Here is a 27,842-nt window from a genome sequence, read left to right on the forward strand (position 1 = left end):
AACGCCGCGGAGGGCCGGGTAGGCCGTGCTCCGCGCCGCGCTCCGGCGTCAACTCTTCGGAAGGGAGGGGGGGGAATAGAAAAAATTAAATAATCGTTTGCAGTGGCAGAACGAGCCCGAACCGGTCTGCTTATTGTAGCTCGCTCGCATGTCGGAGCTTGCGAGGTAATTGTTGGACTTCGGTTCCCCCGCTAATTAGGAGGAGGATTAAGTAAAAGGTCCTTAGCCGCGCACAGCTGAACTCGGCGCAGCGAGCTGCGGGGAGGCAGCGCGGGGAGGTGTAAGGCGGGCGCCTGGAAGCAGAACGCAGTGCGCCCGTCGCCGGGTCGTCTCCGGGGCGCGTTCGGCAGGAGGTGCCCGCCGGGCCGCCCCGGCCCCTGCCCCTGCCCCCGCTCTGGCAGCCAGGTTTAAATAACGAGGGGGCTCTGTGCAGTGCGGTAGTTGAAGTCCAAAACCACTAGGCTGTCCTTGCGAACGCGTTTCAAGGCCATAGCTGGTTTTGGCTTTGTTTTTGAAGCGAGTCAGATACTGTGGTTACAGATCCGGAATTGTGGCTTAACAATACGGTGTTAACTTTCCTGCGCAGACTTAGGAAAATTATCTTGTTGACCAATACGGAATATTTAGTAAGCAGGTGAAAAAATTTTACTTGGAAAATATAAATCAGGAGGTTTACAAAATACATTAATAGATTCCACCCCCCCACCCCTCCAGTTAAACATTTTAGAGCAGAAAGCGAGGGGGGAGAAAGCTGAAGGAATCAAGACTAAATGAGATTAGTGCAGCTTTGCTAGCAGTAGCCTTTAAAATGTAAGATTACAGTCCTGATCTCACTGGCTCCAGTGTGTTGGCCCTTTCTTAAGGGTTTTTATGTAATTGTATAGATTTATGACATATGTCATAATAACTAGAGTGCTGTGAGTGAGCATCTGTCTGTTTTGAATAATATTGAAACTTGCGGAAACCTAGTCCTCTTTGCCTTGATAGGAAAATGTATTTCAGTTAGTGCTGTAGCTGGTGTTGATTCTTTACTTTCATTTGAATTGCACGAATGAGTATTGGCCTGAAAAACAGCAGAGGTTAGGTTTTGGGTTTGGTGGGGTTTTGTTTGTTTGGTTTGGTTTGTTTTTTTTTTTCCTAATCAAATTGTGTAGGATTGGTATCATCCCTTAAGTTTTGTAGTTTAAAAAAAAATCCAGAGACCCACCTTAGTTTAAATTCTGGTATTCAATGTTTTTATTCTTAGTAGTCCTTATCCTGTAACTATTACTTTTGCGTATACTTCAATCTGGTTTTAAGAAGGTCTTTATAGACTTAAAGTAATGAAAATGCATTAGAACAGTGACTCTTGCTTGAACTCAGAGTAAGACTCATGACTTGGAAACAAGTTGGACCCCAAATGCTTCTTTCAGTCCGTAGCTGTGTCCTGCTGCGCCTTCAGTCCATGCCTGTAACTCGTGTTAACTAGCTTGGCACTGGTGGTGGTGTATGGTGCCTGAGACAAGTGGCTTGTTCCCAAAAATGAGGTGGGACCATAGAGCCATCTTAAATGTCAGACATTTCTTCAGAAGTTGAAGATCTCTTGTTTGATCAGTCTACGAGCAAGCATACTAGGTAGCACTTAAAACTGCTCTACAAAACTTATAAAAAGATATCTGCAGAACAAAATTTTGTGGAGCTGTGACATAGACCCTGTAGCTGTAGTTTCCTTGCTCTGTCAGTTATCCTTAGTGAAAGGATCTATGCAAGGTAAACCGCCTTTTCAGTCTTTATCCCTCTCCCCAGTGCAAATCTAGACATAGAGGGAAGAAGCATTCTCATGGGGCGATGGGGTTTGCTTCCAAACCCCTTTCTGCAGAGCTTCCTTGCTTAACATCACCTGACTGGTATGGAGCGGCAGAGGAAGGAGGAAGAAGTCCTTTGCCCTCCAAACTACCACCTGAATGTACAATAATAGATTTACCCCTGTAATTATCTGTGGTGCCCAATATGTCATCCTGAGCTTTAAATTAGAGAGGCCATGGTTTGAAAGTAGCCTCCTCTTTTCTTGTTGGGCTGCAGCTGAGACCCAGCTGACCCTTTTCAGTGTAAACTGGTGGGTGGTTGATTCCTGGTAATGGCTCAGTATTTGTTCCTAAGGATGGAAATAAGCAAGAAAAATCTTTTCAATGTGGATGCAGGGCATGGTATTTAAGAAACTTTTCACACAGACAGAGGGTGGGATCATCAGCTCTGCTCCCTGTAGTAGGGCTATTCAGTGCTTTTTTTTTTTCTCCCAGGCTTTCTCAGGTCTTAACTACCTGTCTCTGACAGATCACCAATTCTTTTTCCCTTACCTACCCCTTCCCAGGTCAGGATAAAGATATTTTGTTTTAAAATTTTTTTTTGTAATCAAATAAACAAAACAAATCCCAAAACAAACTCATTTCTGTTTGACCCAGGTAAGCTGCAAGTGGTTCCCTGTGGTTTCTGCCCTTTGAATACCAAGGGAGGAAAGTGCACAAGCATGACAAGGAATTTCTAAGGTTGAATATGTAATATTTTCCACTGCATCTCTATCCTGTGGGGCCAAGGAGGGAATCGTAGGTTAGAGTCAGATGTACTGCATGGTAGGCACTCTGGTAATTTTGCTGAACTAACAGCTGTTGAATTTTTTTTTTTTTAAAGAAAAACTGATAATATAGCTGTAAAGCAGTATGTCAGCAGCAGGTGATTCAGTGTCTCATTAAATGTGTCCTGAAACCTCTGGTGTGTATGTGAAACTTGCCTACCATCCAGTCACATGCAACATGATGGACCTTTATGAACTGGTTTTAGATGTTGTAGTTAGCCTGAAATTCAAGCTGTCAAAAAAAAGTCATACCAAAGTATGTTAAAGTGCTTTGAAACCTTTTTATTAAGGGGTAATGAGTAGCGAACTCTGAGACAATGGCTTTATTTTCCTTTTCACTTCTACCCCCAATAGCTTCTTTAAACTTAATTTTGGTGGCTTTTGCTGGTTTGTTTTTTGGAGCTCTTCCAAGTGCACTTTTTCTTTAAGCATGAAGGTTGCAGTGCCAAGATACCTCTGGCTTTCTGCTCCGTAGCAAGTGTTATTTGCTGCAGTACCACTCTGAAAAGCAGCCATTATTCGCTTGCTATCTGAAATTTGCTGAGCCAGCGGGACAGGAACAGCGAGGCTGCTTACCTGGAAGCTGAGCAGCTCCAGTATGAGGCTGGAGAAGTGGCTGGCAGTGTCTGTAGGTGCTCGCACACCTCATCTAGCCAACTTGCAAAATCCTGAGTTGTCACAAGTAGGGTATAGAATATTATAGATGTCTAGAAGGGTATAGTTGTCAGTTCTTAAAGTATTCCAGGATCGTGGAAAGCTGAAAGGCTGGGGGTGTGCACGTGTGTCTTTTTACTGCCTAGTACCCTTTAAGATACTGTGTGCCTTACCTTAGTACAGCTGCCCTGTGCCCAGCTGTTAAGGGTTGAGAAGTTGCACTTTAAATGGAGAGGACAAAGCAAAGAAGTTCTGTAACATGAGTGTTGCTTTTCAGAAAAGCAACCTCAAAGCTGGGATTGAACTGTAGGGGTGTCTTGACAGAGTTTGGTGTTCAGTCTGCTGGATGTGCCTTTTGTTTTATGGCTACCTATTCTCCTAGCCAGAAAGTGCGTCAGCTGCTGGCTGCAGGAGCAGTTAAGCAGCCCACTTATGGCCAAATCCCCTTTGCAGCAGCCTTGACTTTGCCACTCACAGCTAAGACACAGCTGTTCCCATCATCCAAAACTCAAAACCTGGTTTCTGCAGTGGTCTAGTAGGCTTAAGATTGTTTCCAGTTGCCAAAGTGTGTGTGGCTTGGGGTTTTCTCTTGTGTGTGTTTGTTTTGTTTGTTAGTATCTTGTAACATCTCCTCTCTTGCATGTGTCAGTCTTGTACTGAAAATAGGGTATCACAGTACTGCAAAATATTGGTGCTGTTAAGTTTTTGACTGGATGCTGTATTTTCTCAGAATGTAAATACTCAGAAAGAGAAAAAAAATCAGAACAACACTCTTAAGTTACCTGATGTTTCTTAAGGATGTTGGTTTCTGCAACTGGTGTATCAAAAGCTGAAGGTGTTCACTTGCTCAAGTAACAGAGCATCAGTTTGTATGATTACTTCAGAACTGCATTGTGCATATAAGTTAATTTTGTTTCTTGTCTGAAATAATTCAAGTATGTTGGATGGGATTCTGAGACCATGAAGGTGTCTACCTTCCTTCCGCTGCCTCTGAGTTAAAATCAAGTGTGGGTCCAGATTGTTTGTAGGCCAAGTAGCAAAGAGAGCGAGCACTGGACGGCAATGCGACTTCAAAGCTTTGTGATGATTTTTGGATCTGAAGGGCGGACAGGGTTTCTTACATCCCTCCAGCTTATGACATTCACTTTAAAACAGAGTGAAGGAGTGACGAGTGCTTTCTTATGGGCTTAAATTTAATACTTGGGCTTGTCAGCTTTGATAACAGCCAATGATTTCCCTTGCCACCCCCCAGCAGATACTATGCTGTTCAGTGCTGTTTGTAAACTGAAAGTAGGCTGATCTCCCATTGCTTCTCTGAAGATTTTATTGGCTGCTTGGATATAATTATGAAATAATTTACTGAAGTCCAAAGCTGCAGAGTAATTCAAACTATTAGTATAAAAAAGTTAACTATGAACTACTAAATGTGCCCATTCCTTATTTGCTTACCTGAAGAGCCCTGAACTTCTCGATGAAAGAAAAGCTGGTGCTATTACATGCCAAATAATTGTGGTAATAAGCTTGTGAGAGGTTGCTGTGTTGAATTGTTTTCATTCCATGGATTCTTAAACCGAGGACGATCTTGAGCGTTTCCTCCCTGGTTTGTCAGGGGCTCAGGACTGGCAAAGCTGAAATCTGCTCCTCCATGGGGGCCTGAGGCCACTATATTCTCCCTTGTGTTAGCCTGTCCTACGTGACTAAAGACCTCCTTGTGCATCTGTGCTTTGGCTCTTGGACAAGAAAAATCTCTGGAACCCTTAAAAGCAGAAGCTCTTAGGGTTCAGTTCATCTTTTTTTTTCTTCCAGATAGCATACATTTGCTGTTGTTGCACTCAAAAAAGAAGCACTTCGTGCCACTTCCCATCTAAGACCTGTTTCCTTAACAGGACTTTTCTGTATTTTTACCTGTAGTATTTGTTACTATATGAGAAACACTTGTCTGTGTTTCAGTCTCTCCAGATGTTTGTAAATGCTGGTTCTGGCTCTTCTGTCTACTTGTGTCTTGTTTTATCATCTTTGTTTTTTTCTTCAGAAGCCAGTCTCTGGTTGCTACTAATCTGTGGTGAGTTTGGGGTTTGTTTGGGTCCCTCCCCCCCCCACCCCCTTATCTAAAGACTGTAAAAAGTTGGTTTGAAAATAAAGTTGCATAGATGAGCCTTTTGTCTGATCTGTTTTTCTGGGGTGATTTACGGTGTGTTTGTGTTGCTGGTATGCTTTATGTACAACTACAGTTGATGTTTGTGTACACAGAAGTTGTGGGGGAGGGGAAAGCAAACAGGCTTGTCTTGTGTTTATACTAATCATTAACTTTGATTTTTATTTTTTTAATATTTTTTTCTTTTTTTGAGGCTGTGACTGTTAGAGACTATTTTTGCTGATGGTGGTTTAGGATTCCCGGTTTGGTTTTTCAACTGAGATTTCCTCATCTCTTGCAGCAGAGCTTCCTCCTCCGTATACTGCTATTGCAAGTCCAGATGCCAGCGGTGTTCCTGTAATAAACTGCCGTGTGTGCCAGTCGCTAATCAATTTGGATGGCAAGCTACACCAACATGTTGTTAAGTGCACAGTTTGCAATGAAGCTACGGTAAAATGGATTTTTAGCGTTTTCTTTTTGTGGAGGGAAGCGGGGGGAGGTTGAAGTATGTCGTTGGTAGAATTTGTGTCCTCACTGACAAAGGGCGAGTCCCTTCCTGCCAGCCCTGCAAAGGACCTGTCAGCACAGCTGACCGCTAGTGTGCAAGTGCAAGGGTTGCTGGCACAAGGATGGTCATAAGCTGTTAGGAATAAATCTTTGTGCTGTTGAGCTGGCTGCACAGGATGTTTCCTTCTGAGGAGGACAAAAAGCAAAGATGTTGTTTAAGTAATTACTGTTCTGTAAAGAAGGGTGAAACTGGTTTTGGTGGGATGAAGAGAAATGAAGAATTATTGTAAGAGTGGAAGAAACAAAGTAACTAACCCACACCTTTCCCTGGATGTATGCTTTCCTCCTGCAATAGTATTTAGTCAATTTGTTAGCTTGCTAACAGACCACAACACAATGATTTTGAAATGCATAAATTGTAGGTTCTTTTCCAGTGATCACAGACCTTTTTGTTCTTCCTCCCCTTTTCTTAATTCAAGTCTTCAGTATTTGGCCTCATGCTTCTATTTTTTTTTTCCTTCCTTCCAGTTTCAGTTTCAGGATCTGATACTGTAGCACGCCAGAGCTACTGGGGGCATTTGCATGAAAAACACTGGATTGGATTTATTTTATTAAAAGAACTTTAAATGATGTCCAGAAAACAGGAAGCCTTAAAACTGTAGGAAAACTTTTTTTTTCACTTAGAGAGTAGAGAACCTGCCATTAATACTTAATTTCCCTGCCAATATATAATGTTTCTAGCCAAACAAAGTATCTTGCAGTTTTTGATTGGCTGTATAAAGGGGACCCAGAAACTTGACTCCCAGACTGGAGAAGGATAATTTCAGTACAGTTTAAAATAAGATTATAGTTCAGTGATGTCTACATTTGTAGACTCTTAGTGACTGAGAACCAGACTGTGATTCTTTCACTGTTGAATAAAGACATTGTACCAGGTGAGGAGGCTTGTTTGATGTTTTCACTGTTTTTTAAAAAATATACTACTACTGAAGCTCACATTTAAAAAAAAAAACAAAAAACAAACAAAAAACCAACTAAACTGAGGTCTTGAATTATTCATTGCTAAAATATGAATGTTTTTTCCATTAGTTTGCAAATCCCTCATTTGTTCTAGTGAGGAAACTTGCACTTCTTCCTCTGGGAAGAGAGAGAAAACTTCTAATTTTGTCTTGACTCTCAAGTTTCCTCTGTAAGAGGAACTGTATTTCTCTGTTAGCAAGAACTTGTCACTGAAGTCATTCTGCTTTGTCATACTGTTATGAGGAAAAAAAGTGAATTGCTATGACTTCTGATGTGTGTTCCCTGGTGGGTTTTTTTGTTTGTTTAGCCAATCAAAAACCCTCCTTCAGGGAAGAAGTATGTTAGATGTCAATGTAACTGTCTCCTTATCTGTAAGGATACGTCTCGGAAAATAGGCTGTCCAAGACCAAACTGGTAAGAATAAAAAAAACTGTAAGTGCCTTGAGATAGTTTTCTTTAAAGCAATGGTGTTCTTTGTGTTGAGTATTTAAAACTAAAAGAGGTTCAAGCCTGGGCCTCTGTACACTTACAGAGCATTACTGAATTACTGTAGAGACAGGTTGTACTAGTGTCAATTTTGAATTTCTTTTTTTTTCCTAAGATTAAAGAGGAAAAATTTTTTTTTATTTGGTGGTAGTCTCAAATGTGTGTTTCCCATTTTAGCTACTTCATAAAGAAAAAATGGTATAAAGAACAATGGAGAAGAAAATCACTTCTTGTTTCTGGGACTTAACATTCATAATTTCTTGCAAACTTAATTACTGTAAACAAACAGGTTGGTGACTTTGCCTAGTTCAGAGTGGGGACTTCAGAATGAAATGGTAGACCGAGCAGTAGGTTGGCTTCAGTCCTGTCCTGAGTTTTCAATCTCCTCTCAGTTTTTGACTTTAATTTACACATTTGTTATAAAAGAAACAAGTGTGATTGCTGTAGTGAGCATTCTTACTGGTGGGCTTAGGGTGTTAAAGATCCCACCAAGGTAGGAGTAATTTGATTGTAAGTGGTGCAGCTCTAACAAGAGGAATTGAGATGAAGGCTAGGTCTGTGGATACATGAATGGGAGCTCTATCGCACCAATTGCCTTAGTCACCAGTCTGTTGGCTATTCTGGTTTTGAAACATAGTTTGAGACTTGAGGGGCTTTTTTTTTTTTTTTTTTTTAACTAATGCAGCATTGGGGAAAACTTCAAAACATTCCAAATATTTTCTGGAAGTGAAAAGATGTTCAGGGGATACTTCAGTTGTAATACATCATATGGTTGGTAACAAAGCTGAATCAGAACCTCCCTAATTTTATTAAAATCATTTCAAAAGTATGTATCCTGGTAGTTTCCCTAAGATAGCCTATGTATTTGTCTTACTAGAAGATGAGCAAAATAGGGATACTTTGAAGGAGAGAGTTGGGAGTATACCCTAAATGGAAGGCTCCAGATTGAAGGGAGGCCATCCAGAATACAGTTTCGGTTGTATATGGAGAGAGATGCAGTGCAAGTTAAATAATGCTTTATTTTTTCCCTTTACTTTTTTCATGCTAGGAAGTCTGATCCTCATTCTGCTTTGAGTTGGTTAATTTGGGTACTATCATTTTGAATGGACAAATTGTATAATTAAACTGGAAACACATTGAACATAAAAGCAAATACTACAAACAAGTTTTTTTAAAGTGAATTGATTGCATTTAGTCAACCTGGGATAGTTTTCTTTTTTAGTTCACTCAATTTGAATGGAATTTTTACTGTACAAATGTGGATATGCTGCTTATATTGACACAGTTGTCAGTAGTGTGGGAAGGAGTATCTGACTTGGGAAGGAGAACTAGGTTATGGAAGAGTCCTTACTTTTCCTACATGTTTCACATGGGTATGTACATTCCAAGTCATGGGCTTGCTCAGCCTGGGTATTAAGATTTCATTTTCCTGAGGAGTGTTTCTGCCATATGATGGCAAATCTTTGATCTCTACAGGGTTCTGGCTGATCTTATAGTGAAAGAGAATGTTTTCAGAACTGAAAAGGAAAACACTTTGGAGAGAGACCAAAACTGGGTGCATCATTTGTTTAAAAAGCAGATTATGGTTTAAAAGTGTAAAATATTCAGTAGTGACTGAGCTAATTGCTTAAACGCATCGTCCTTCTCTTTTGCTAGCTTAATTACATGTACATCTAATGTTCTTAACACAGCAGACGCATCATTACTCTTGGTCCAGTAATGCTGATCCCAGAAGAGCAGCCAGCTCAGCCTGCCTTGCCAGTTCAACCAGATGGAACTAGAGTGGTATGTGGGCACTGTGGAAATACGTTCCTTGTAAGTAAAGCGCCAGATTCCCCTTCTCGCCTCACTGTGCTGTCCCTCAAGCTATTTGTCGTAAGCACTTTTAAGAGCATATTGCCTCACTCTATGGCATCATTGAGGAACTAGAGCTGCTTCTGTGCTCATATTGCTATGGATGTGTGGTCTGTATTTGCTTATCTTTACATGTTTCAGGAAAACTCTTAACAGTCTTTCTGTGCATGCATGGATAAAGCCCAAAGTCAGTCATACTGCTTAGTGATGTGCGAGTGGATGGTGCTGGAAAAGGAAGCTGTGCTTCCAGGTTCTGTTTAGGCTTGCAATGATGGTTATGTTCTGCAGTGGCTAAGAGACCAGTTCTGCCATTGCTGTATGGACCCCTGAAAGCTGTTTCTTACAGCACTTGCCATTAGAGTATCTGTCAGTTGTTATGGAACTGGAGATTTTGGTTTGTATGTGAGGCTGACAGTTGATCCCATTTCTGAAGTGGAAGAATGCAAGAATACTCTTTTGCTGTTGAACTGTTTGCAGCCTTTTACAGGGATAAGGGGTTGCCATACTTGAATTTTGATTTAGGAAGAGTCTCTGCAATACACACCAGTAAGTTAGCTTTAGCTTCATCAAAGAGTGGTGCTAGAATGTCAGGTTTGTGAGTTATGGCAAATGCCTAAGATGGCTGGTACAGCTGAAGGACCTGCATAGTCACCAGGGTGGTGTTAGGTTCCTGAAACAAAGGAGTGTAAGATATGTAAAGGCCAGAGGATACTCAAGGGCATTTTGTGAAAGGAAAAAGGAAGCATAGGGGATGGCACTCTGTGTTGGCTTGTATCAGTGGTGAGAGAAGGGTTTGCTTGTGATGGGCTCTATAATGGAATAGACTTGTTCCTTCACATCTTTACTTCGTGTATATGGATCAGTGAGGTGCACAGTAATGGCTTTACTATAGTAGATGATGAATGCAGGGAGCAGGAGATGGCTCTTGCGCTTTTTTTTTTTACAGGGGATCTAGGGATTTGATTATGAATCTACAAGTAATGTAGTATCTGAGAAACCATTAAGAGACATGCTTGAGAAATGGTCTATCTACTAATTCTGCCTATATATTTAAAAAAATCCCATATATTCCTATTATAATCTTTGCTGAAGAACAGTAGTCTGTAACTGGAGATAGCTGGAGTGGGTTTTCTGTTTGCTTTTTTTTAAATGCAAGTCTACATGTGACCTTAGCTAGTAAGAACATTGTATGCAATATAGAATAATGTTACTAACAGAAAACTGCTGGATCTACAGAAGAAGGCTGTCTCAAGTACATATTCTAAACCAGGAATCTTTTATTAAAGGTTGCCTTTTCTTTTAGCTTTTTTTAAAAATATAGTAGCATGTTGCAAACTATTAAGTACATGCATGAACACTGAAGTTTGATAGAGAGTCCTAATTTGATTTTGTAATGCAATTATGTTTTCTAGCACAGCTTTGAAACTGCACAGGCAAAAGCAGCGCTGTAGAAGAGTTATGGTACTAAGTTTTAATGTGGTCTCAACAGGCCATCTCTACTATGTGATTTTATTTTATTTTTAATTAGGGAGAGTCAGTGTTATGGAGTAAAATTTTCATTGCTAAGTTATTGGCCTATCTTTGGGGGCTTTCGTAAGCGTGGGAGTTTTATTTATCTCCTATTTAATTTCTGTAAATGCAGCCCGAATGAGTTCTGTAGTTCACACTATGAACTTCTTCAGGTGAACATAAGGAAAAAAAAAAGCTATACCCATAAAGGCTGGTTTTGCCCATAACTACTACTGCCTTAAAAGACTAAGTTTTCTAATTTAGAATTGTGCATGTGACTTCAGATCTGATGGTTGCTTTAGGGAACTGCATTGTTTTTAATTCCCATAGTCCTATCTGCCAGTAAGACCAATTTACCACTTCACAGTACACTGAAAAGAAACCCTTAAAACCATTAGAAATTTGAAGATTGTATTCTTTTATGATGAGTTATCAAGAAACAAACCCTTTTTTCTCACTTTACACAGCTTTCCCAACACTCTTTTGCTTCTGCCTTTTTCTGCTACTAAGTTTGAGATTCTGCAAATAAATTTTTTTAGTTAAGAAAAATCAGAAAATTTGGGGGGTTTGAGAGTGAGCAGAGAAGCAAAAAAATAGAAGTGCTTTAGCCAGCCTGGAAACTCAGGGTACTTCTGCCCTTTGAGATCTCCACATTGTAAAGGAAATACGCAATGCTAGATGCATCTCTCAGCAACTTGGTAAGGTATCTCCTTTACTTTACATGGCAGTTAAAAAAAGAATAATAAAAAAAATAGACAAGCAAAGCTAGAATCCCTGGGGTGGAAAAGTTAAATTGTCAGTTGCTTGTTCTGTGCTGTTTTAAGTGTCAACTTGTTCACCCCCCTTTCCCAAACTATTTTTTTTTTTGCCCCCCCCCCCCCCACACACATGAAAGCATAAGTATGGGCTGTGCTTTCCCTGCCTCTGCACGTGGGGGGTGTGTTCATAAATTATTAGAAGCATGCTCCATGCTATGGAGTGCCTTGAAGTTTTTCTCTCTCAGCTGGGAGAATGACTTAGTACTGAAGTGATACTGTAGCTGAACTATCACTAGTTACTCACATTTTGTTCATCAGATTATTTTTTATCTTGGGTAACCTGATAAGGGTCTCTTCTGTGTTAAGGTTTCCACTGTTTCTAGCAGATTTGGAGTTCAGACAAGCGGAAAAAGGGGTAGAATAGAAAAGGAGGGCAGGATGAAGGTTTAACTGTCTTGCTAAATCGCAGTCTGATCCAGTTTGAGCTTTTTAAGAGCTTCTGGACTTGGGCTGTGGCTGTTAACTGTTTCTGTCAGCAGTAAGTCATTCCCCACAACCCCTCTCCCAGGGGCCTCTGCCTGTGATGATTTGTGGCTGTCGGAGGCTGAGTTGCCTTTGGAAATGGTGGTGGGCAAGGGAGGGCTGTTCCTGTGTTGTCGCCCCCTCTGCCATCCTCCTGCTACCATCCTGCTTTCAGAGAGACCTCAAGGACAAGAAGCCAGGAGCAAGCTATGGAAGCCACAGGCTGTGGGCTAAGCACTGTGGTTTGTCAGTTGTGCTCTCTCAATTTTGTTTTTTTAAAAGTAATCAAATATGAGAGGTATTTCTTCTAACATAATTCAATAGAAAACCCTTTAAATTCTTTAGAAAACTAAGAAATGCTTTAATCCACAGAAGTATTTTGCTTTCCCAAAGGACCTGGGGGGAGCAGAGGGCAAGCTTTTTTTGGCAGAGTACCTGTATGTAGGGATGTGTGTGTACGTATGTATATATGTCTTTTTTTTTTTTTCCCCTCGGTCTTGTATTGAACACATTGAGAACTATTTTAGGCTCAGAAGGAAAAAAGTTTGACATATTCTTCTGGTAAATCCCTTGATGGATGTCTGGTTTTGTCCACTGTTGAAATATTTAAGAGTGCTCTGAAATCCTCATCTGTGTTTCAGTACATCTAACCAGGGATTTGGGCTATTGTTTATTGTATTGTATTGTTTCAATGGGAAAAATACAGTTTGTATTGTCAGCAGGGAGCTAAGTTTCATGTAACTGTAGCCTCAAGTTTTCCTGACAACATGACTCAAGATTAGGTACTTTAAAGCTCTCTGGAATATGGGTAAAAATACCAGCTTTAAACATGATTTAAACTACTTGTTAAACCCACCAAACCTCCAAGAATTAGTATGTGCATGAAAATAACCTTTCCCTACTGTGCTAATGTGATCTGAATTCTTGTAGTTTGAATGTCTTGTGGCATTTTTGCTTTTTTTTTTTTTCTGCAAATATTTCCGGTATGTGCAGAAGGCATCATAACAGTTAGTGCTTCTCTTACTTCCATGTAACTCTCAATGAAAACAGGTTATCAATGCCTCTGTTTTTTCTGTCAATATTTAGAGCCCAAGCACATTTCAGTTTGTATCCATTAATAATTAAGGCTAATAATCAGAAATCTTAAAATAAATAAAACTCTAGAAAGATCATTAATGAGTAACTTTGGATACAGAGTTGCCTAGCCTGGAATAAAACTAGTGTACAGGAGTGAAGTTGAATTACAAATACAAAAAATTATAAGCCCTGGATTTAGATTTGCTTCTGTTTCTGGAATTGCCATTTAAAAAGCTGAAACAACAGCTCTGAAGAGGCCTGTCTCCATCCTTGGTACTGACAACCGCACCTTATCCCAATTTTGCTGTGTAGAACTAAGTGAAACTGAATAATTTTGACAGGGGTGCAGGCAAATAGCTAACTTGCTCCTCTGGCAGGAATGTGGAAGTAGAATTAATGCTCCTAAAATGCATTGCTCAGGTGGGGAGTATTACAGAAGCTTTCCTTTTATTAAGGGATAAAATACAACTGTGCTAAATCACTTTGGCCAAGTCTTTGTAAACATATAAATTTTAAAGAACAACTATGTAACTGATATTGTAGTTGGATACTTCAGAACCAGGAAAAAAATGATGGAGAATTGGCCCCATTAGAGGTAAATGAAACTGAGGGAGACCTTCAAGAGGCAGGAAAAGGCACTCTAAATGCTACAGATCAGAACCTTGCTCACAGGAAAACCTGCTTATACTGGGAAGGCATTACAAGCCACATCCTCTTTCTTTGCACATAAAATCATAAATTCATTCTCAGTGTTTAAATGGTGCTGTGCTGTAGCTGGGTCCTGTTTTCCATACAAGGATGGGCTCTGATTTTGGTTTGTGTTTGTAGCAGTTATAACAACACTATTCACTTCAGTAGACAGACTTCTGATTTCTCACAGAGATAAGGAGGATCCGAATGGAGGCTTTGGTGGTCTGTGCTGTACAGGCTTCTTCCCCTGCTAGTAACTTGCAGTGTGACTTTCGCATAAATTAGGAGCAGAGGGGAGAGGAGAATTATATTTCACCAGGAAACTGTGCTAACTACCTCCAGTTGAGAAATTACAGCTCTCTTCTGCTGCCTTACAATATAACTGCTTACAGAGTGAAGAACAATAATCTTACCCCTTGTTCAAGGCAAACATGTTTAAAATGCTTGTTTAATACTTCTATTATCACAGGATTAAATTTAACAAAACCTGCTGGTTTTAAATGAGTATATGACCATGTATCCTCTCGTTGAGGTAGTTCTACGCATTACCTTCACTAAGGCTGTTTCCCACATAGGTTTTAGTCTGTGCATGGAAGGTTATGACCATACCATGTATGGTTTTATATATCACCTTTTAAAAATATCATGTAAGTAGCCAATAGCGTTCTCTATTGATATAAAACTTATAAAGACATCTACTTTCTAAAATATTCTTTAGCTAATCTTTCTGTGCACACTTAGTTTTCACAAATGATGCGAGTGTTGGGGTAAGATGGGAAAATGCATCTATCTGTAATTGTGCCAAAGAAAACACATTTGTTTTGATTCAGGGTGTATTCATAGTCATGGAAGTAAGAGAAAAAACTGTATTAATATTACCATGTTGCTTATACTGTGCCTGTGGATGAAACCACGTTACGTCAAGTGAATCTTGTAATACTGAGGCAAGTCATGGGAAATGTTCACATGGAAATCCCAGTTCTATGTTGTCACTGACAAAAGGGCATCACGTTTATGGAAGAAAGCAAGAAACAAGTCAAAGAAAGCCTGAGAAGCAAAATGTTTTCACAGTGACATTTGGCATGAAGTACAACAAACATTTTCTCAAGCCAGTTTTTCAACCTTTTTATTTTTTCTTTTTACAGTGGATGGAACTGAGGTTTAACACACTAGCAAAATGCCCACACTGCAAAAAAATGTAAGTTCTCTGAAAGCAAGGTTACATAAATTAACTGTTAAATAAGTTGCCAGTGTTTCTTCTGTAAAAGTCTTTTGAATAAAATCTGTCTGTTGTGCTGATTATTTCGCCTTGCTCATCTGAATTTCAAGGCTAAAGAGCATGTTATGTGCACATGAATTCTCCACTCTTTATGCACAAATCAGTAATCTTGACAAATCCAACCTTCCAACCTGCATTTTGTTAAAATGCTCTGATTGAATTGCTAGAGGCAAAAAATAAGCTGCTAACAACAGACAGGAATGTGTTGCTAAAATTAACAACTTACATCCTTGAAATTTTACCACTTCATGCAGTTAATCAGATGTTATTGTAAAAGGAGGAAAGGAAATAATCTTTCTTAATTTGAAAGAGGTTTTACTGATTTCATAAAACTCAACAACTAACTTCTGTTAAGCTTTTTAATGCATAGCTTGTTTAATGTTTATGAATTACTGTGGAATAACTTGTCTATTCATTTGTTATTACTTCAGTAAGAGGGAGAAAAATTAGAATACAAGAGCTGTAAAGGTTTTTTATGTTTTGGTTTTTGTTTGGGGCTTTTAGTTAAGTATTTGTTTGGCCTTTCTTATCTGAGGTCCAGAAAACTTAGTTTGAATTGTTAAAAGCTACACTACTAACATACTTTAAATTTGTTTGGAATCTCAACCACAGGGTGTGAAATAAGACTTAAAAATATTACTTAAGAGACTTTCTTGTCCTGCTGATTTATTTAAATATTTGTCTTTCTTTGATAGGCAGGTACGACTTCCAGTTAAAGGAGCAAATGTGTTTTCCACTGGGAATGGAGAGCCACAGCTGTGTTGCATGTTGTAGGAAAACGATCAGGTCCCTTAGGAAGCAGAAGGCTTAGGATAAATGTGCTGTAGGTGTTGGCATGGCCTGGCCTTCAACAGCGATTGAAATCTTTTACTGGAGTATTTGTTAGAGAAGTCAGTCTTGTGGTGTGTTTAACCTCAGGAGTGTAACTGATGGGGTGTGGAGCAGTGGATATGTTCTAGTTTGCTTAGGTCAAATAAACTCACGGTCTTGATGAGATGTTGCTTTGCAGGGGTGTTTTTACTGACTCTAATTGCATTCAGCCTTTTCAATCCTGGGGGGAGGAGCTGGTGGTTTTGTGGTTTGGTTTGTTTGTTTTTAAACTAATTACCATTATGCTTTATATTTTATCATGTCTGAAAAACTGAACATGACCCAGCAATGTGTGCATGCAGCCCAGAAAGCCAACCGTATCCTGGGCCCCATGAAAAGAATTGCGGCCAGCAGGTCGAGGGAGGTGATTCTGTCCCTCTACTTTCATGAGACCCCAGCTGGAGTACTGCGTTCAGCTCTGGAGCCCCAACATAGGAAGGACATGGACCTGCGTGAGCAGGTCCAGAGGAGGGCCATGAAGATGATCAGAGGGCTGGAGCAGCTCTCCTAGGAGAATAGACTGAGAGAGTTGGGGTTATTTAGCCTGGAGAAGAGATGGCTCTGGGGGCACCTTATAGCAGCCTTTCAATACTTAAGGGGGCCTACAGGAAAGATGGGGAGGGGACTCTTTAACAAGCAGTGTATTGGTAGGACAAGGGGTAATGGTTTTAAACTGAAAGAAGGTAGATTTAGATTAGGTGTAAGGAAGCAGTTCTTCACTGTGAGGGTGGTGAGGCACTGGAACAGGTTGCCCAGAGAGGTTATGGCCGGCCCATCCCTGGAAGTGTTCAAGGCCAGGTTGGATGGGGCTTTGAGCAACCTGGTCTAGTGGAAGGTGTCCCTGCCCATGGCAGGGGGGGGTGGAACTAGATGATCTTTAAGGTCCCTTCCAACCTAAACCATTCTATGATTCTATGTAACACTTGATAGCTGACCTCAGCTTTTTTTCTTGACTATCCTCAGGTACAAAATTATCTGCCGTTTGGTTTTTTGTTGGGTTTTTTTTTTAAGGTTAAACAAAAACCCCAACCCCAACAATAACAAAAAAAACCCCACTCCAAGCAACAGACTAAAAGTCATACAGTGTGATCTTTTGGTTTGTCTTCTGTTGATTTATGTTGCTTGTATTTTAAAATCCAGCTGGAGTCCAAGGATTTCTTAGTATTTTTTTCTATAAAGTGCAAAGCATGTTATCTGTATGTAATAAAACCAGAGCATCTCTGCAGTGCAATTTGAGAAAATTACAGCTTGCATGGCAACTGAATTGCAGAATACAAAACAAATTTTAACAAATAGGCATTTCTGTCCTTGGGCTGAGGATGCAAACTATGGAATGTTGTAATTTAGCTTTGAATGAATTGCCTGGTGTCTTCCTGCGTGTCATGGTTTAACGCCAGCCAGCAACTAAGCCCCACACAGCCGCTTGCTCACTCCCCCACAGTGGGATGGAGGAGAGAATCGGAAGGTAAAAGTGAAAAAAAAACTCGTGGGTTGACATAAAGACAGTGTAATAGGTAAAGCAAAAGCCATACACGCAAGCAAAGCAAACCAAGGAATTCATTCACCGCTTCCCATGGGCAGGCAGGTGTTCAGCCATCTCCAGGAAAGCAGGGCTCCGTCACCCGTAACGGTTACTTGGGAAGACAAACGCCATCATTCCCAACGTCCCCCCTTCCTTCTTCTTCCCCCAGCTGTATATGCTGGGCATGACGCCATATGGTCTGGAATGTCCCTGTGGTCAGTCGGGGTCAGCTGTCCCGGCTGTGTCCCCCCCAGCCCCTTGTGCCCCCCCCCCCAGCCTCCTCGCTGGTGGGGTGGGGTGAGGAGCAGAAAAGGCCTTGGCTCTGTGCAAGCACTGCTCAGCAGTAACGAAAACACCCCTGTGTTATCAACACTGTTTTCAGCACAAACCCAAAACAGCCCCATTATAGCTACTGTGAAGAAAATTAGCTGTTTCCCAGCCAAAACCAGCACACCAGATTTGAGATGTGATGGTCAGGAGTTCTGCACTTCCAGCAGCATAAACGTTCCTAATGTATGGATTTAGAGCACAGCATAGGTGAGGCAGAGCTTTGAGTCATGATGGTGGAATCAATAACTGCAGTAACCTGCTGCTTTCTATCAGCCCTTTGTCAGAGGTCGTCGTACCTGTAGCTGAGTAGTCAGAAGGGAATGTAGGGTTCTTTATTTCAGCTTATTAATGCAAAACTACTTTCATTAATAGCTGACTAGTTAGATGCAAAACTATTCATTCCTTCTGTTGACTCAGTGGATGATTGTCACTGAAAAAAGGATAGTGGAGACTGAGGCAAAAGGCACCTTGAATCACTGCAACAGTAGGTTTTTCAAGATGACATCTGCTGAGACTTCTAGATTCTCAAATAATTTTCATGATTTTGTTTCAAACATTTGTTGTTTCTTGTTTGTTTTTTAATCCTATCTACCTGCTACCATTGTGGTCACAAATTTATTGTTTTGTGATATACCTTTTTGTTGACTGTGTCATCGTGTCCCCGCCCCCTCCCGAGTAACTTTTTTTGCAAAATAACTTGGGAAATATAGGACATAAGTTGTGATGTGGAGAATAAAATCACTTATTTGGTAAATGACCAAATCTCTTTAGAAATGGACTACAAACCTGGTCATGCCAGTGTAGGTAAGGTATTTGCAGAAGCCCTACTGATGCGTAGTGGTCTGCCTGACATGGGCCCTTAGTTGCACATTATCTACTGCATTGGGACAAGAAATGTAGGTAATAAGGAAATTGTTACAATATAGTTTTATAGTGTAGAGGATGATGCCTGGGAATGTGGGAGACACTGTTTCTTCTTACTGTTTTAGTGTTCTTTTGTGTTTCAAAATACAAAAGACTAGATGTGTATCAGCCTGTTTCCCAGAAGGGTGAGAGGTTTAAGGAAGGCTTCTGGTATTTTTCTCATTAAATGATGGAGAAGAAGCAGGAACTGTTTTTTTGCCTGCTGCTCTCTTTCCCAAGCTGTATATTAAGTAATCTAGAAATGTCAGGATCATGAATTCAGTTACTAGAAGGAGAATTGAATAGTACAAGTTTTTATTTCAGAATGCCAAATCTCTTCCCCACCCCCACCCGCCTCTTTAGAACCTACTTATTTTTCTTTCTAAGTCCTGACAAAATGATGGACCCTAATGAATTTATAACACTTTTGGCCCATAAAGTCTGCAGGACCTTTAGGAAAGAGAGAGATGTTGGAACCCTGTCACTACTGAGGAGGCTAGTTTCAGCAGTGCTATTCACCTTCAAAATACTGGCATTTTGATCTTCCTCTTAAAAACCTTTCTAAAAGCATGTCTGAAATCCTGGCAATAATTCCTGTTATTTGGAGCACAAGCGGACCCTGCATTCTTTCCTGTGCTACTCCTTTAATAGTCTCCTTCACTTGTGGCAGTTTTCCCCTCTTCTAATTACTGCCTGATGCTAAATTGGCTTTGGTGTCTTTTATATCTGCTGCCGCTGCCCAAAGGTCTGGCAGGTGCCTTTGCTTCCTTAGCAGCAGCTCAGAAAGAACTGCTGCCTTCTGCATAGCTCTGTAGTGAGTTCACCCTCATTAGTCCCACAATGGAAACAGCTGCTTCTGTGACTTAAAAATGTTCGTTTAACCCCAGTTTTAATATTTCTGAATGTGCCTGTTAAAGTTGCCACAGTTGGTAGGGTTTGGGTAGGGTTTCAGCTTTCTTTATTCAGAGTTAGTTTGGGGGTTTTTATGTGTAATTTGGGGGTGGTAGAGGGAAACCTCACTATTTAGAGTGGCCTAGTGGCTAATATCACTGTTGGGAGATGAAAAATTATGATTTATTGGGATTGCTAAATATTCCCAGGTCTGTTATATGACCATAGAAACTTAATATATTTATTTCATCTTTGCTTTTTGTGGAAAGAGAAAGACAGTTAAATTAAGACATTCTTTACATTTCCTTTTTGTGGTATTTGAGGTGATGGTTTCTACCCCAGCATTTCTTACTGGATAGGAGAGAACAGAGCTTGAGAGAAATATGGATGGGAAATACATACCGCACCTGCAATATTATGATTGCAAAACCAAGATTGTAAGTCAGACAGCTCTGAAAGGGAAGGTCTCTTTCCCAAAATGAACTTTGTCTCAGTGTGGAATACACAGTGCAGTAAATATCATGCATGTTTTAGGTGTATTGAACATGACATTTCTACCAGCTTATCTTAAGGTATCCAGCTCTGTAATAGAATTAACTTTCTGAGTACGTAGCCAGGAAATCCTGCAAAGGAGGGAACCTAAGGTCAGTTTGGCAAGCTCAATGCTCATCAGTTCAGCTTTTTGGAGAAGTCTTCTCCCTGTTCCCTTTTATAAAACTCCTGTTTTGTTTGGTTTTTTTCCCTCGTGTAACTTGGAATCAGACAACATACCCCTCTTCTAGAATGGCTGTAGAAGTATTTAGGCTGGCTTTTGGGGAGAGCGTGGGGGTGTGTGAGAGTGTGGTTAAGATACCAGTATTTCCCCAATTGGGAATTCTTCCACCCTAATCGCACCACCACCACCACCCCCCAAATCCCATCCCAAATGTGTATGGTGAGGCTTTCAGTAAGAAGTAATTTCCCCTGGGAAATTAATGAGCAGAACAGGTTTGGGACTTTCCCTTTTCTTCTGAAAATGTATAACAGATGGCTTGTGAGTGGTCAACTGTATTCAACCCTTGCCTTGCAAGATGAAGCTCAGCATGTTAGCTTGAGGACTGTGGTTTGGTTTTTGGGGTTTTTGTTGTGGGTTTTTTTTTTTCCTTTCCTTGGAGCATTTTAGAAATTCCTTGTAAAGAAATAATATTGGAGTAAAGCTGCTTAAACCAATCTATTTGAAGGCTTTCTAAGATGAATGCTTAAAAAATTCTAGTCACATGCTAAGCATGAGGCCTTACTATGTGGTTAATTAACGGGAGTGAGAAATTTGGTCAGTCATATGACAGATGTACTACTTCAATAGTGCAGCAGTGTTTTCTTCTGTTATACATTTATCTTGAATATGCTGAACTATCATGAGATGAAAATTACTTTCCCTTGCATCTTTGAACACAAGAGTACAAGCATCCCAGTATTTCCAAAGGCATGTTGATCTCCCAGAATGGGCTGAAGTACTTAACTAATGACAGCGTGCTTCAGGATGCTTCAAAACTACCTCTTAGATGGTACATATTTTTTGAAAGCACTTCTGCCTCTAGTCCTTTCAATGGACCTATGTGTTCACTGTGTTTCAATGGAATTAAATCATGTTTCTATTTTCCTCATTAGTATAGCAGTATGTGATTACAAATGTGTGACTCAAGATGTATTTGCTAAACAACGCTGAGCTTCTGGAATAATTTTTCTAACCTGCAGTAAAGAATGTAATGTTTTATTTGCATTTTATATTCTGTTTGACTGAAGCACTGTAATAGCTTAACATAGCAGGTAGAGACAAAGCTATCTGTCTTGGAGTTCATAGTCTAGATGATGAGTGACAGAACTTCCAGGGTATTTATTTACCGTGGTTGTCAGCAGTGATTTGTGCAGCTCGTGTAACTTGTGGTAGAACTCTAAAAGAAAATTGGAAAGTAAAAAGAACTTGTCATGTTTTTGAAGTTACTAATACTGACTTAAACGCGTCTAAAGAATTTCAGTCTTTGGAAATGCTGAACATGAAAAAGTTTTCATGTTTGTCACTAGAACAGTTTGGGGTGTTTATCTTCAAGAAATGGGGTAGAGTTTAGCCACTCAACAGTATTGAGTGAACTATTCCAGGAAATAGTGCAGGTCATTACTGTTAATGACATTTAGGGGTGGTAGAAGTGATTTCTAGTTACTTAGATGCAGTGAATGTATTAAAGCCATGTACTGATGTATTGAAAGTCTAAAGGGCATCTTACAACCTACATAGAAGCTGCAAAGAAAACTTGGGTTTTGTAATCCAAAGGCTATTCAAGATAGTTATCTGGGTGCACTGTGGATATGGGAGGTAGACACACTCAAGCTGTAGGTGTGGCACCACTCTCTTTATTGTAAGCACCTAGATTTTTAGATACTAGATAATCTTCACCAATAGTTCCACGATGTGGACTCTGTCTTTTACTGTTTGGTATAATTCTAGACTTTGCCTACAACTTTATAAACTTAAGGTGGTGTATGTGTATTGCCATTCTCTTCCCTTCCCCCCGCTTAGACTGAACAGTTACTATTTATGTAGTTTGTTTATTGTTGGTTGGGGTTGTTTTTTAAATTTTAAATACCATTTATTTTCTAACAGTTCTTCTGTTGGAAGTGCACTGCCACGGAGACGCTGCTGCGCTTATATTACAATTGGAATGATATGCATCTTCATTGGAGTTGGATTAACTGTGAGTGATGTACTATGATGTACTTGCAACTGTGTGCGTGGGGGTGTGTGTGTGTGTACAAAGGAGCTCCCTTGGTTGACCAGCTCTTCTTTCCCAGCATTTGAGTAAAACCTCCCAAGTTTGTGTAGTTTTTGTCACCTCTATTAAAACCAGGGACTTAATCATCTGAGTTAGCCAGAAAACTGAAATGTTCCTTAAAAAAGTGTTCTGGCACTTTGAAAGTCTCCTCTTCCTGATGTTAAATTTGACTCTTCATCTCTCTAAAAACTTCAGTTTTATGAAAAATGGTTTTACTTCACTGTAGAAATACTGGAACATCTTGTTCTTGCTAGGGCTCTCAAAATGTCCAGGTTTCCAGAAATACATATTGCTGTATAGCCAGGAATGTAAGTTGCACTGCAGTGGAGGGGAATAGGATTCCAAAAGTTAGAAACATATATATGCCTTTATAATTTGTACAAGCTATACAGAGTAAAACCAGATAATAAGCTATTATACAATCTGAAGGCTCATGTTGTTGTTGCTCTATTACTTGGAAAACTGTCTGGCTTGCTTGGCTCTGAAGTATCTGGAACTGGTTATTAGAGTCAACTTTCTACCCGGCAGTCCCAGTGAAGTACGTATGAGGAAATAACCTGCAGTTGAATTCATATGTGTGAGTCTCATTATACCTATAACTTGCGTTATAACTTGAATAATTTTTTATTATTAAATAAAGCTTAAATGAATTATGAAGGATTTTCCAGTTTTCCTAATAAAAACAGTGACAGCCAGAAATAAAAACAGCGAGACAGATTTCTTTTTATATTACTTTTTTAACAACCTTACTGAGTTTGAAAATGATCAAAATGTTTCTCCATGAGGTGTGTCCAGAGGCTGGTGTAGCTTCCATCCTTGGAGTTTTTTGGGACCCAGCTGGGTTAAAACCCTGAACAGCTTGGTCTGACCTTAGAGTTGACCCTGCTTTGACTGGGAAGTTGGGACTAGAAATGTCCCGATGTCCCTTCCAAGCTCAATTACCCTATGATTGTGTAAAACTAAGCTAATAAAATATCTGATTTTTTCCTTAACAGAGTAAAAAAAGGTGCCAAAATGCCGCTTCTTAATATAATTTGCTCTTCCCTGAAGAGCAGATAGTGCTGTATGTTTGACACTTTCATTTTCTCTTTTTAGGTTGGTACACAAGATTTCGCCAGGCGGTTTCACGCAACATATGTTTCTTGGGCTATTGCTTATCTTTTAGGTTTAATCTGCCTCATTCGAGCCTGCTACTGGGGAGCCATTAAAGTCAGTTATCCAGAGCACAGTTTTGCGTAGAGAAATTGTTAGATTATAGCAGATGAACATCTAGTAATTCTGGATATTACATCTTGGACACTTTTAAAACCTTTCCTGTAAGGATTCCATTCTGTTTAAAGTAGTTTTAAGACTGGGGGTCTCTAAGAACAAATGTTCATTGCACTACATAATATGCAAATAGTTTGTTTTGCTGCTAGATTCCCTAGCTCTGAATACTAAAGCTGTGTTTACATGTTCATAACTCTGTCTTTATAGGTGTTGAATTTTATTTCAACAGACAGTATTAAGTTTTACATTTCCTTTGTTATGTTAAAATCCGTCTGCCATTTTTCTAGATGATGAGTAAGAATTCAAAAGCAAGAGTGTTTATAAGTGTTTCTACAGTAGCTTCACATTTGTACTTAACATTTTAACTAAAATTATATTAAAGTGGCTTGCTTTAAAACCTAAGCAATAAGCATTTTGCTTGAACTGCTAACTGTATCTTTTGCCTAAGATCATAGTGACCTTATTCAGGAAATGAAAGTTATGAGTGTACTTCAAGAGACTGACACTGTTGCTAGAGAGACATTTGTAAACACTGTATGCTTTGAGATTTTTCAGGTAGAGAGATGCTATTTTGGTAGTCCAGTAAAATTTCCATTTATCCAGGATTGGATTTCAGTTAGGATAAATGATTTCTTCCCAAGGATCCTGGGACTTAGGTGTTTGGTTTTGGTTTTTTTTAACTGGCAAATCCTAAAAGCCATGCTCGGATTTTGGAACTTAACTCCACTTATTTGTACAAGTTCCTTTACAGGGTCTAAGGGAAGCATTTCATATGACTCGTTTCGTAATACTTCAGTGTCACGTAGGTGACAATAAGATGGTGATGGGTTGCCTCTTACTTTCCTCTGATCGTGTCAGGTTTTCCCTGTTTGGGAGAGTTATGCAGTGGTCACTGCAAAGGGAGACACTGTAAATTCACATTAACTGCTGTAATAAGAAAATGAGTAAACTGTAACTTGGACCATTCCATCAAAGTACATCTAGTCAATTTAGCACTGACTTGCTAAGAGAATACGGAAACAGAAAGTTTTTTCTAATGATGTATTCACAAAGGATTGAGGGACCAGTTCTTGCACTGCCCATCTTTATAGTTTTAAACAAGTTTTTGCTAAATTCGGAAGGAATGTCCTGAGTGATTTAGATGACTGTAGTAATTTAGATAATGGGGTCAGATGGGTAAATTAATGTGGATGTTTCAGGGATACATGTAATTTAAATTATCTATGTTCCTGCTAGGACAAAATGATATTCAGATAAGGATTTTGGAGCACAATAAATGTAAATGATCAAACTGTAAATGATCCGTCTTTGTATGATGCTAAATGTATAAAAGCAGTAGCTCAGGATTACAATGTACCTTTTACAAATAAACTAATAAAGAAATAAAGATTATTATTCAAACTTAATATATTTTGTTACTTATACATAAATAAAAATACCCAAGTGGAAGAGTTTCCTAGTATGATACAGGAACAACAAAGGTATTGTGCAGCAGAGGCGGGCTCTGCATTTTTGCCAAATGGCAGCCTCAGGAATGTAAGAGAGCAAGAACAAATTGCTGGTTTTTTGATGTTTTGGGAAGAATGAGGAAGTAAGTAAGGGATGAGACCACTGTTGGGATTATGTCGTCTTTAGTCAATGGCTTATTGAGGGAATATGGTAATATACTTTCTTCTTTTCCTAATGCTGTTTACATCCCTTCACTGTAGGGATTTGCTGTGGTCGTTTCCATCTTAAACCTTCGAATACTCTTTCCAGTTGTCTTGTATTTCAAAATACTGCCTGCCCTCCACATCGTGAAATAAAGCAGACTGGGGCTGTACAGAAAATTATCCACTGCTTTTGTAACTTAAGGGATGGGAGAGCCTGGGTATAACGTTACACTAATGAATCAAAGGAATTTGTACTTTTTTCCCTCCTATGTTAAGCTGTACTTTATTTCCTGTCTTGTGTTTCTCCTTTTTTGTCTTGAACTTTTTGACCAGAAGGGAAGATACGTGGACAAAGTAATTTATTTTTGTCTGGATCAGGATAATAGCACGACATTTGCTACTGCTTCCTTTTGCAAAGTGAAACATTGTAGTTACTTCTGTAAAATATGAAATGTATTGTGTCATGATATTTCAACCACTTCTGGGTACATAAGAATCATTATATTTTCACCATGTAAGAAAATTAATGGTAGAATCTGAAGGGCCTCTACAAGGGACTTGAATAGATCTGGCTATTTGTGGAGTAGGCTTGTTTGCAGCCAGTCATGATGTTCTGTGCTGAATACGTCTCAATCCATTGAACTTCTCTAAATTTTAAGTTAACAAAAATAAAATAATCCTGTCCTGTGCATACTGACCACTATAATCATAATTGCTTATTTCTTTCATTGGCTTTTAATAGTCTTTTCCTCAATGTATTATTTTTGTGTTAGATGAGGGAAGAAGCTACCCAAATTCACAGTGAAGGGCTTCTACGCTTTCAGGTTTTATTTTCCTCTTCCCTACTCTCTTTCTACTCCTTCCCACCAAAGAGTTTTTATATAAACTGAGTGATGTTGACTAGGAAACACTTCAGACCTTAAACTGTGTTTTATTTTTTAATTGCAAACCTACTGATGAGTGAGTGTTTTACTGGTTTTATTTGTACTCCTCATACGTGTTGATAATAAATACTAGAGGGTAGTGTTTCTGAAAATTAGATGATCAGGAGATCTTTGTCGTGAGTAGCATGTTGAAAGAAGCTAGACGTTTCAAATCAGCCCAATAAGAAATTTACCATAAAGTGCTTGGAGAAGATGCTGAAGCAACCATGGAGCCGTTATTGGTTATTACTGAGAAATGGATGATGAGTAGTATTTTCTTTTTCCTAGTCTTTCAGACATACCGTATGTCTTCGCAGACAGGGAAAGCTAAGGCAGCACCTTAATGTGAAGTGGTAGAAAATCCCTGTAACTAACTAGGACTTGAAAAATAAATAGCAAAGCAACATAGCAGCAAAGATGATTTGTCATGTTAGATCAATCTAACTGCCTTTTCTGACAAGGCAGAAATACTGCACTGAATGCAATGTGCCCTCTAAAAATATTTGTGAAATGTTCTTCCAAGCAAGCTTGAGAACCACATCAGTAACACTATTCAAACATAGTGATTATCAAACTGGAGGATGTGGCAAATACATGCCAGCTATTTGTAAATTCTTAATATTTTTGTAAAGTTAATGTGCTGTTTACTTCATCTATTTAACTCGTAGCTGACAAACTGAGAGCAAGCTGAACAACTGGATTAAGTTAACCCATCCTGTTTTCCTATTTATTTTCCTTCTTACGTGTGATTCAGATTTACAATGCCAAGGACTGAGCTTTCCCATTGAAAAAATTTGTTGTGGAGTGGTAGATAATTGTTGAAGAAATTAGTATCACTTAACTACTTGCAATAGAAAATTGTAATCATATCCTTTAGTATACTGTGTAATGTTTGAAAGTTGGACTCTCATTATGTTAAATACCCCTTCATACCAAAGATTATTTTCTTTAAAGTGGAGTTATAAACCACATTTGTCTCAGCCATATCAGATTATGTCCCTGTTCCTCAGCCTTCCAGTTGTGTCTGTCCCTATACCATGGCTCAGCAGCAGAGCTGTACTGCTGTAAGAGTGTCAGTGACTGCACTGTACACCCACCACTGGGGTGGGGGCGGGAAGCCTGCTTGAAAGTTACTTAAAAAGTGCCTCCTTAATTCAGATTTCTTTCAGTGATTTTATTTGTACAGTCGGTATGCAGCAGATGGCATGAAGGTGAAGAAACAAAGGGCTGGAGGTCATGAAGGAGAGGGGAGAGAGGAACTTAACCTGATTTAAGTTATTTGCAAGATTTTGTTATGGTTATTTAAGCCAACAAGAAAAGAATATCTAGGCTCAGTTTCCTACAGATTTAACCACAAAAGGGCTTTTATTTTAGAACAATAAAGCTACTTGTTAGCCTGATTAGCTAGCAACTCATCATGTTACACTTCACTGGAGGATGGAGCAGTCTACCAGGGAGGTATCCCTGTATCACTTTTTCTGCTTTTACACTCATCTGTAGGCATGCACTGTTGGTTGCTTTTGGAAAAAAGGACATAGAGCTAAACAGATTTTGGATCTGGACCTGTGTAGTGG

At 39.5% G+C, this 27,842-nt stretch overlaps 1 protein-coding gene across 1 annotated transcript in view; it reads left to right on the plus strand.

Annotated features, from left to right (window-relative positions):
* Positions 1 to 25,095, plus strand: part of TMEM55A (transmembrane protein 55A) — a 25,567-nt gene extending 472 nt beyond the window's left edge. The window contains exons 2-7 of the mRNA XM_010562000.1: positions 5,699 to 5,849; positions 7,234 to 7,340; positions 9,104 to 9,227; positions 14,968 to 15,020; positions 22,256 to 22,346; positions 23,520 to 25,095. Coding sequence (XP_010560302.1) covers positions 5,699 to 5,849; positions 7,234 to 7,340; positions 9,104 to 9,227; positions 14,968 to 15,020; positions 22,256 to 22,346; positions 23,520 to 23,663 — 670 coding nt within the window. The 3' untranslated portion in view covers positions 23,664 to 25,095. The remainder of the gene's footprint in view (positions 1 to 5,698; positions 5,850 to 7,233; positions 7,341 to 9,103; positions 9,228 to 14,967; positions 15,021 to 22,255; positions 22,347 to 23,519) is intronic.
* The last annotated feature ends 2,747 nt before the right edge of the window (positions 25,096 to 27,842 follow it).

This window comes from Haliaeetus leucocephalus, unplaced genomic scaffold (assembly GCF_000737465.1).
Source record: "Haliaeetus leucocephalus isolate CR32 unplaced genomic scaffold, Haliaeetus_leucocephalus-4.0 Scaffold152, whole genome shotgun sequence".
NCBI classification, from domain to species: Eukaryota; Metazoa; Chordata; class Aves; order Accipitriformes; family Accipitridae; genus Haliaeetus; species Haliaeetus leucocephalus.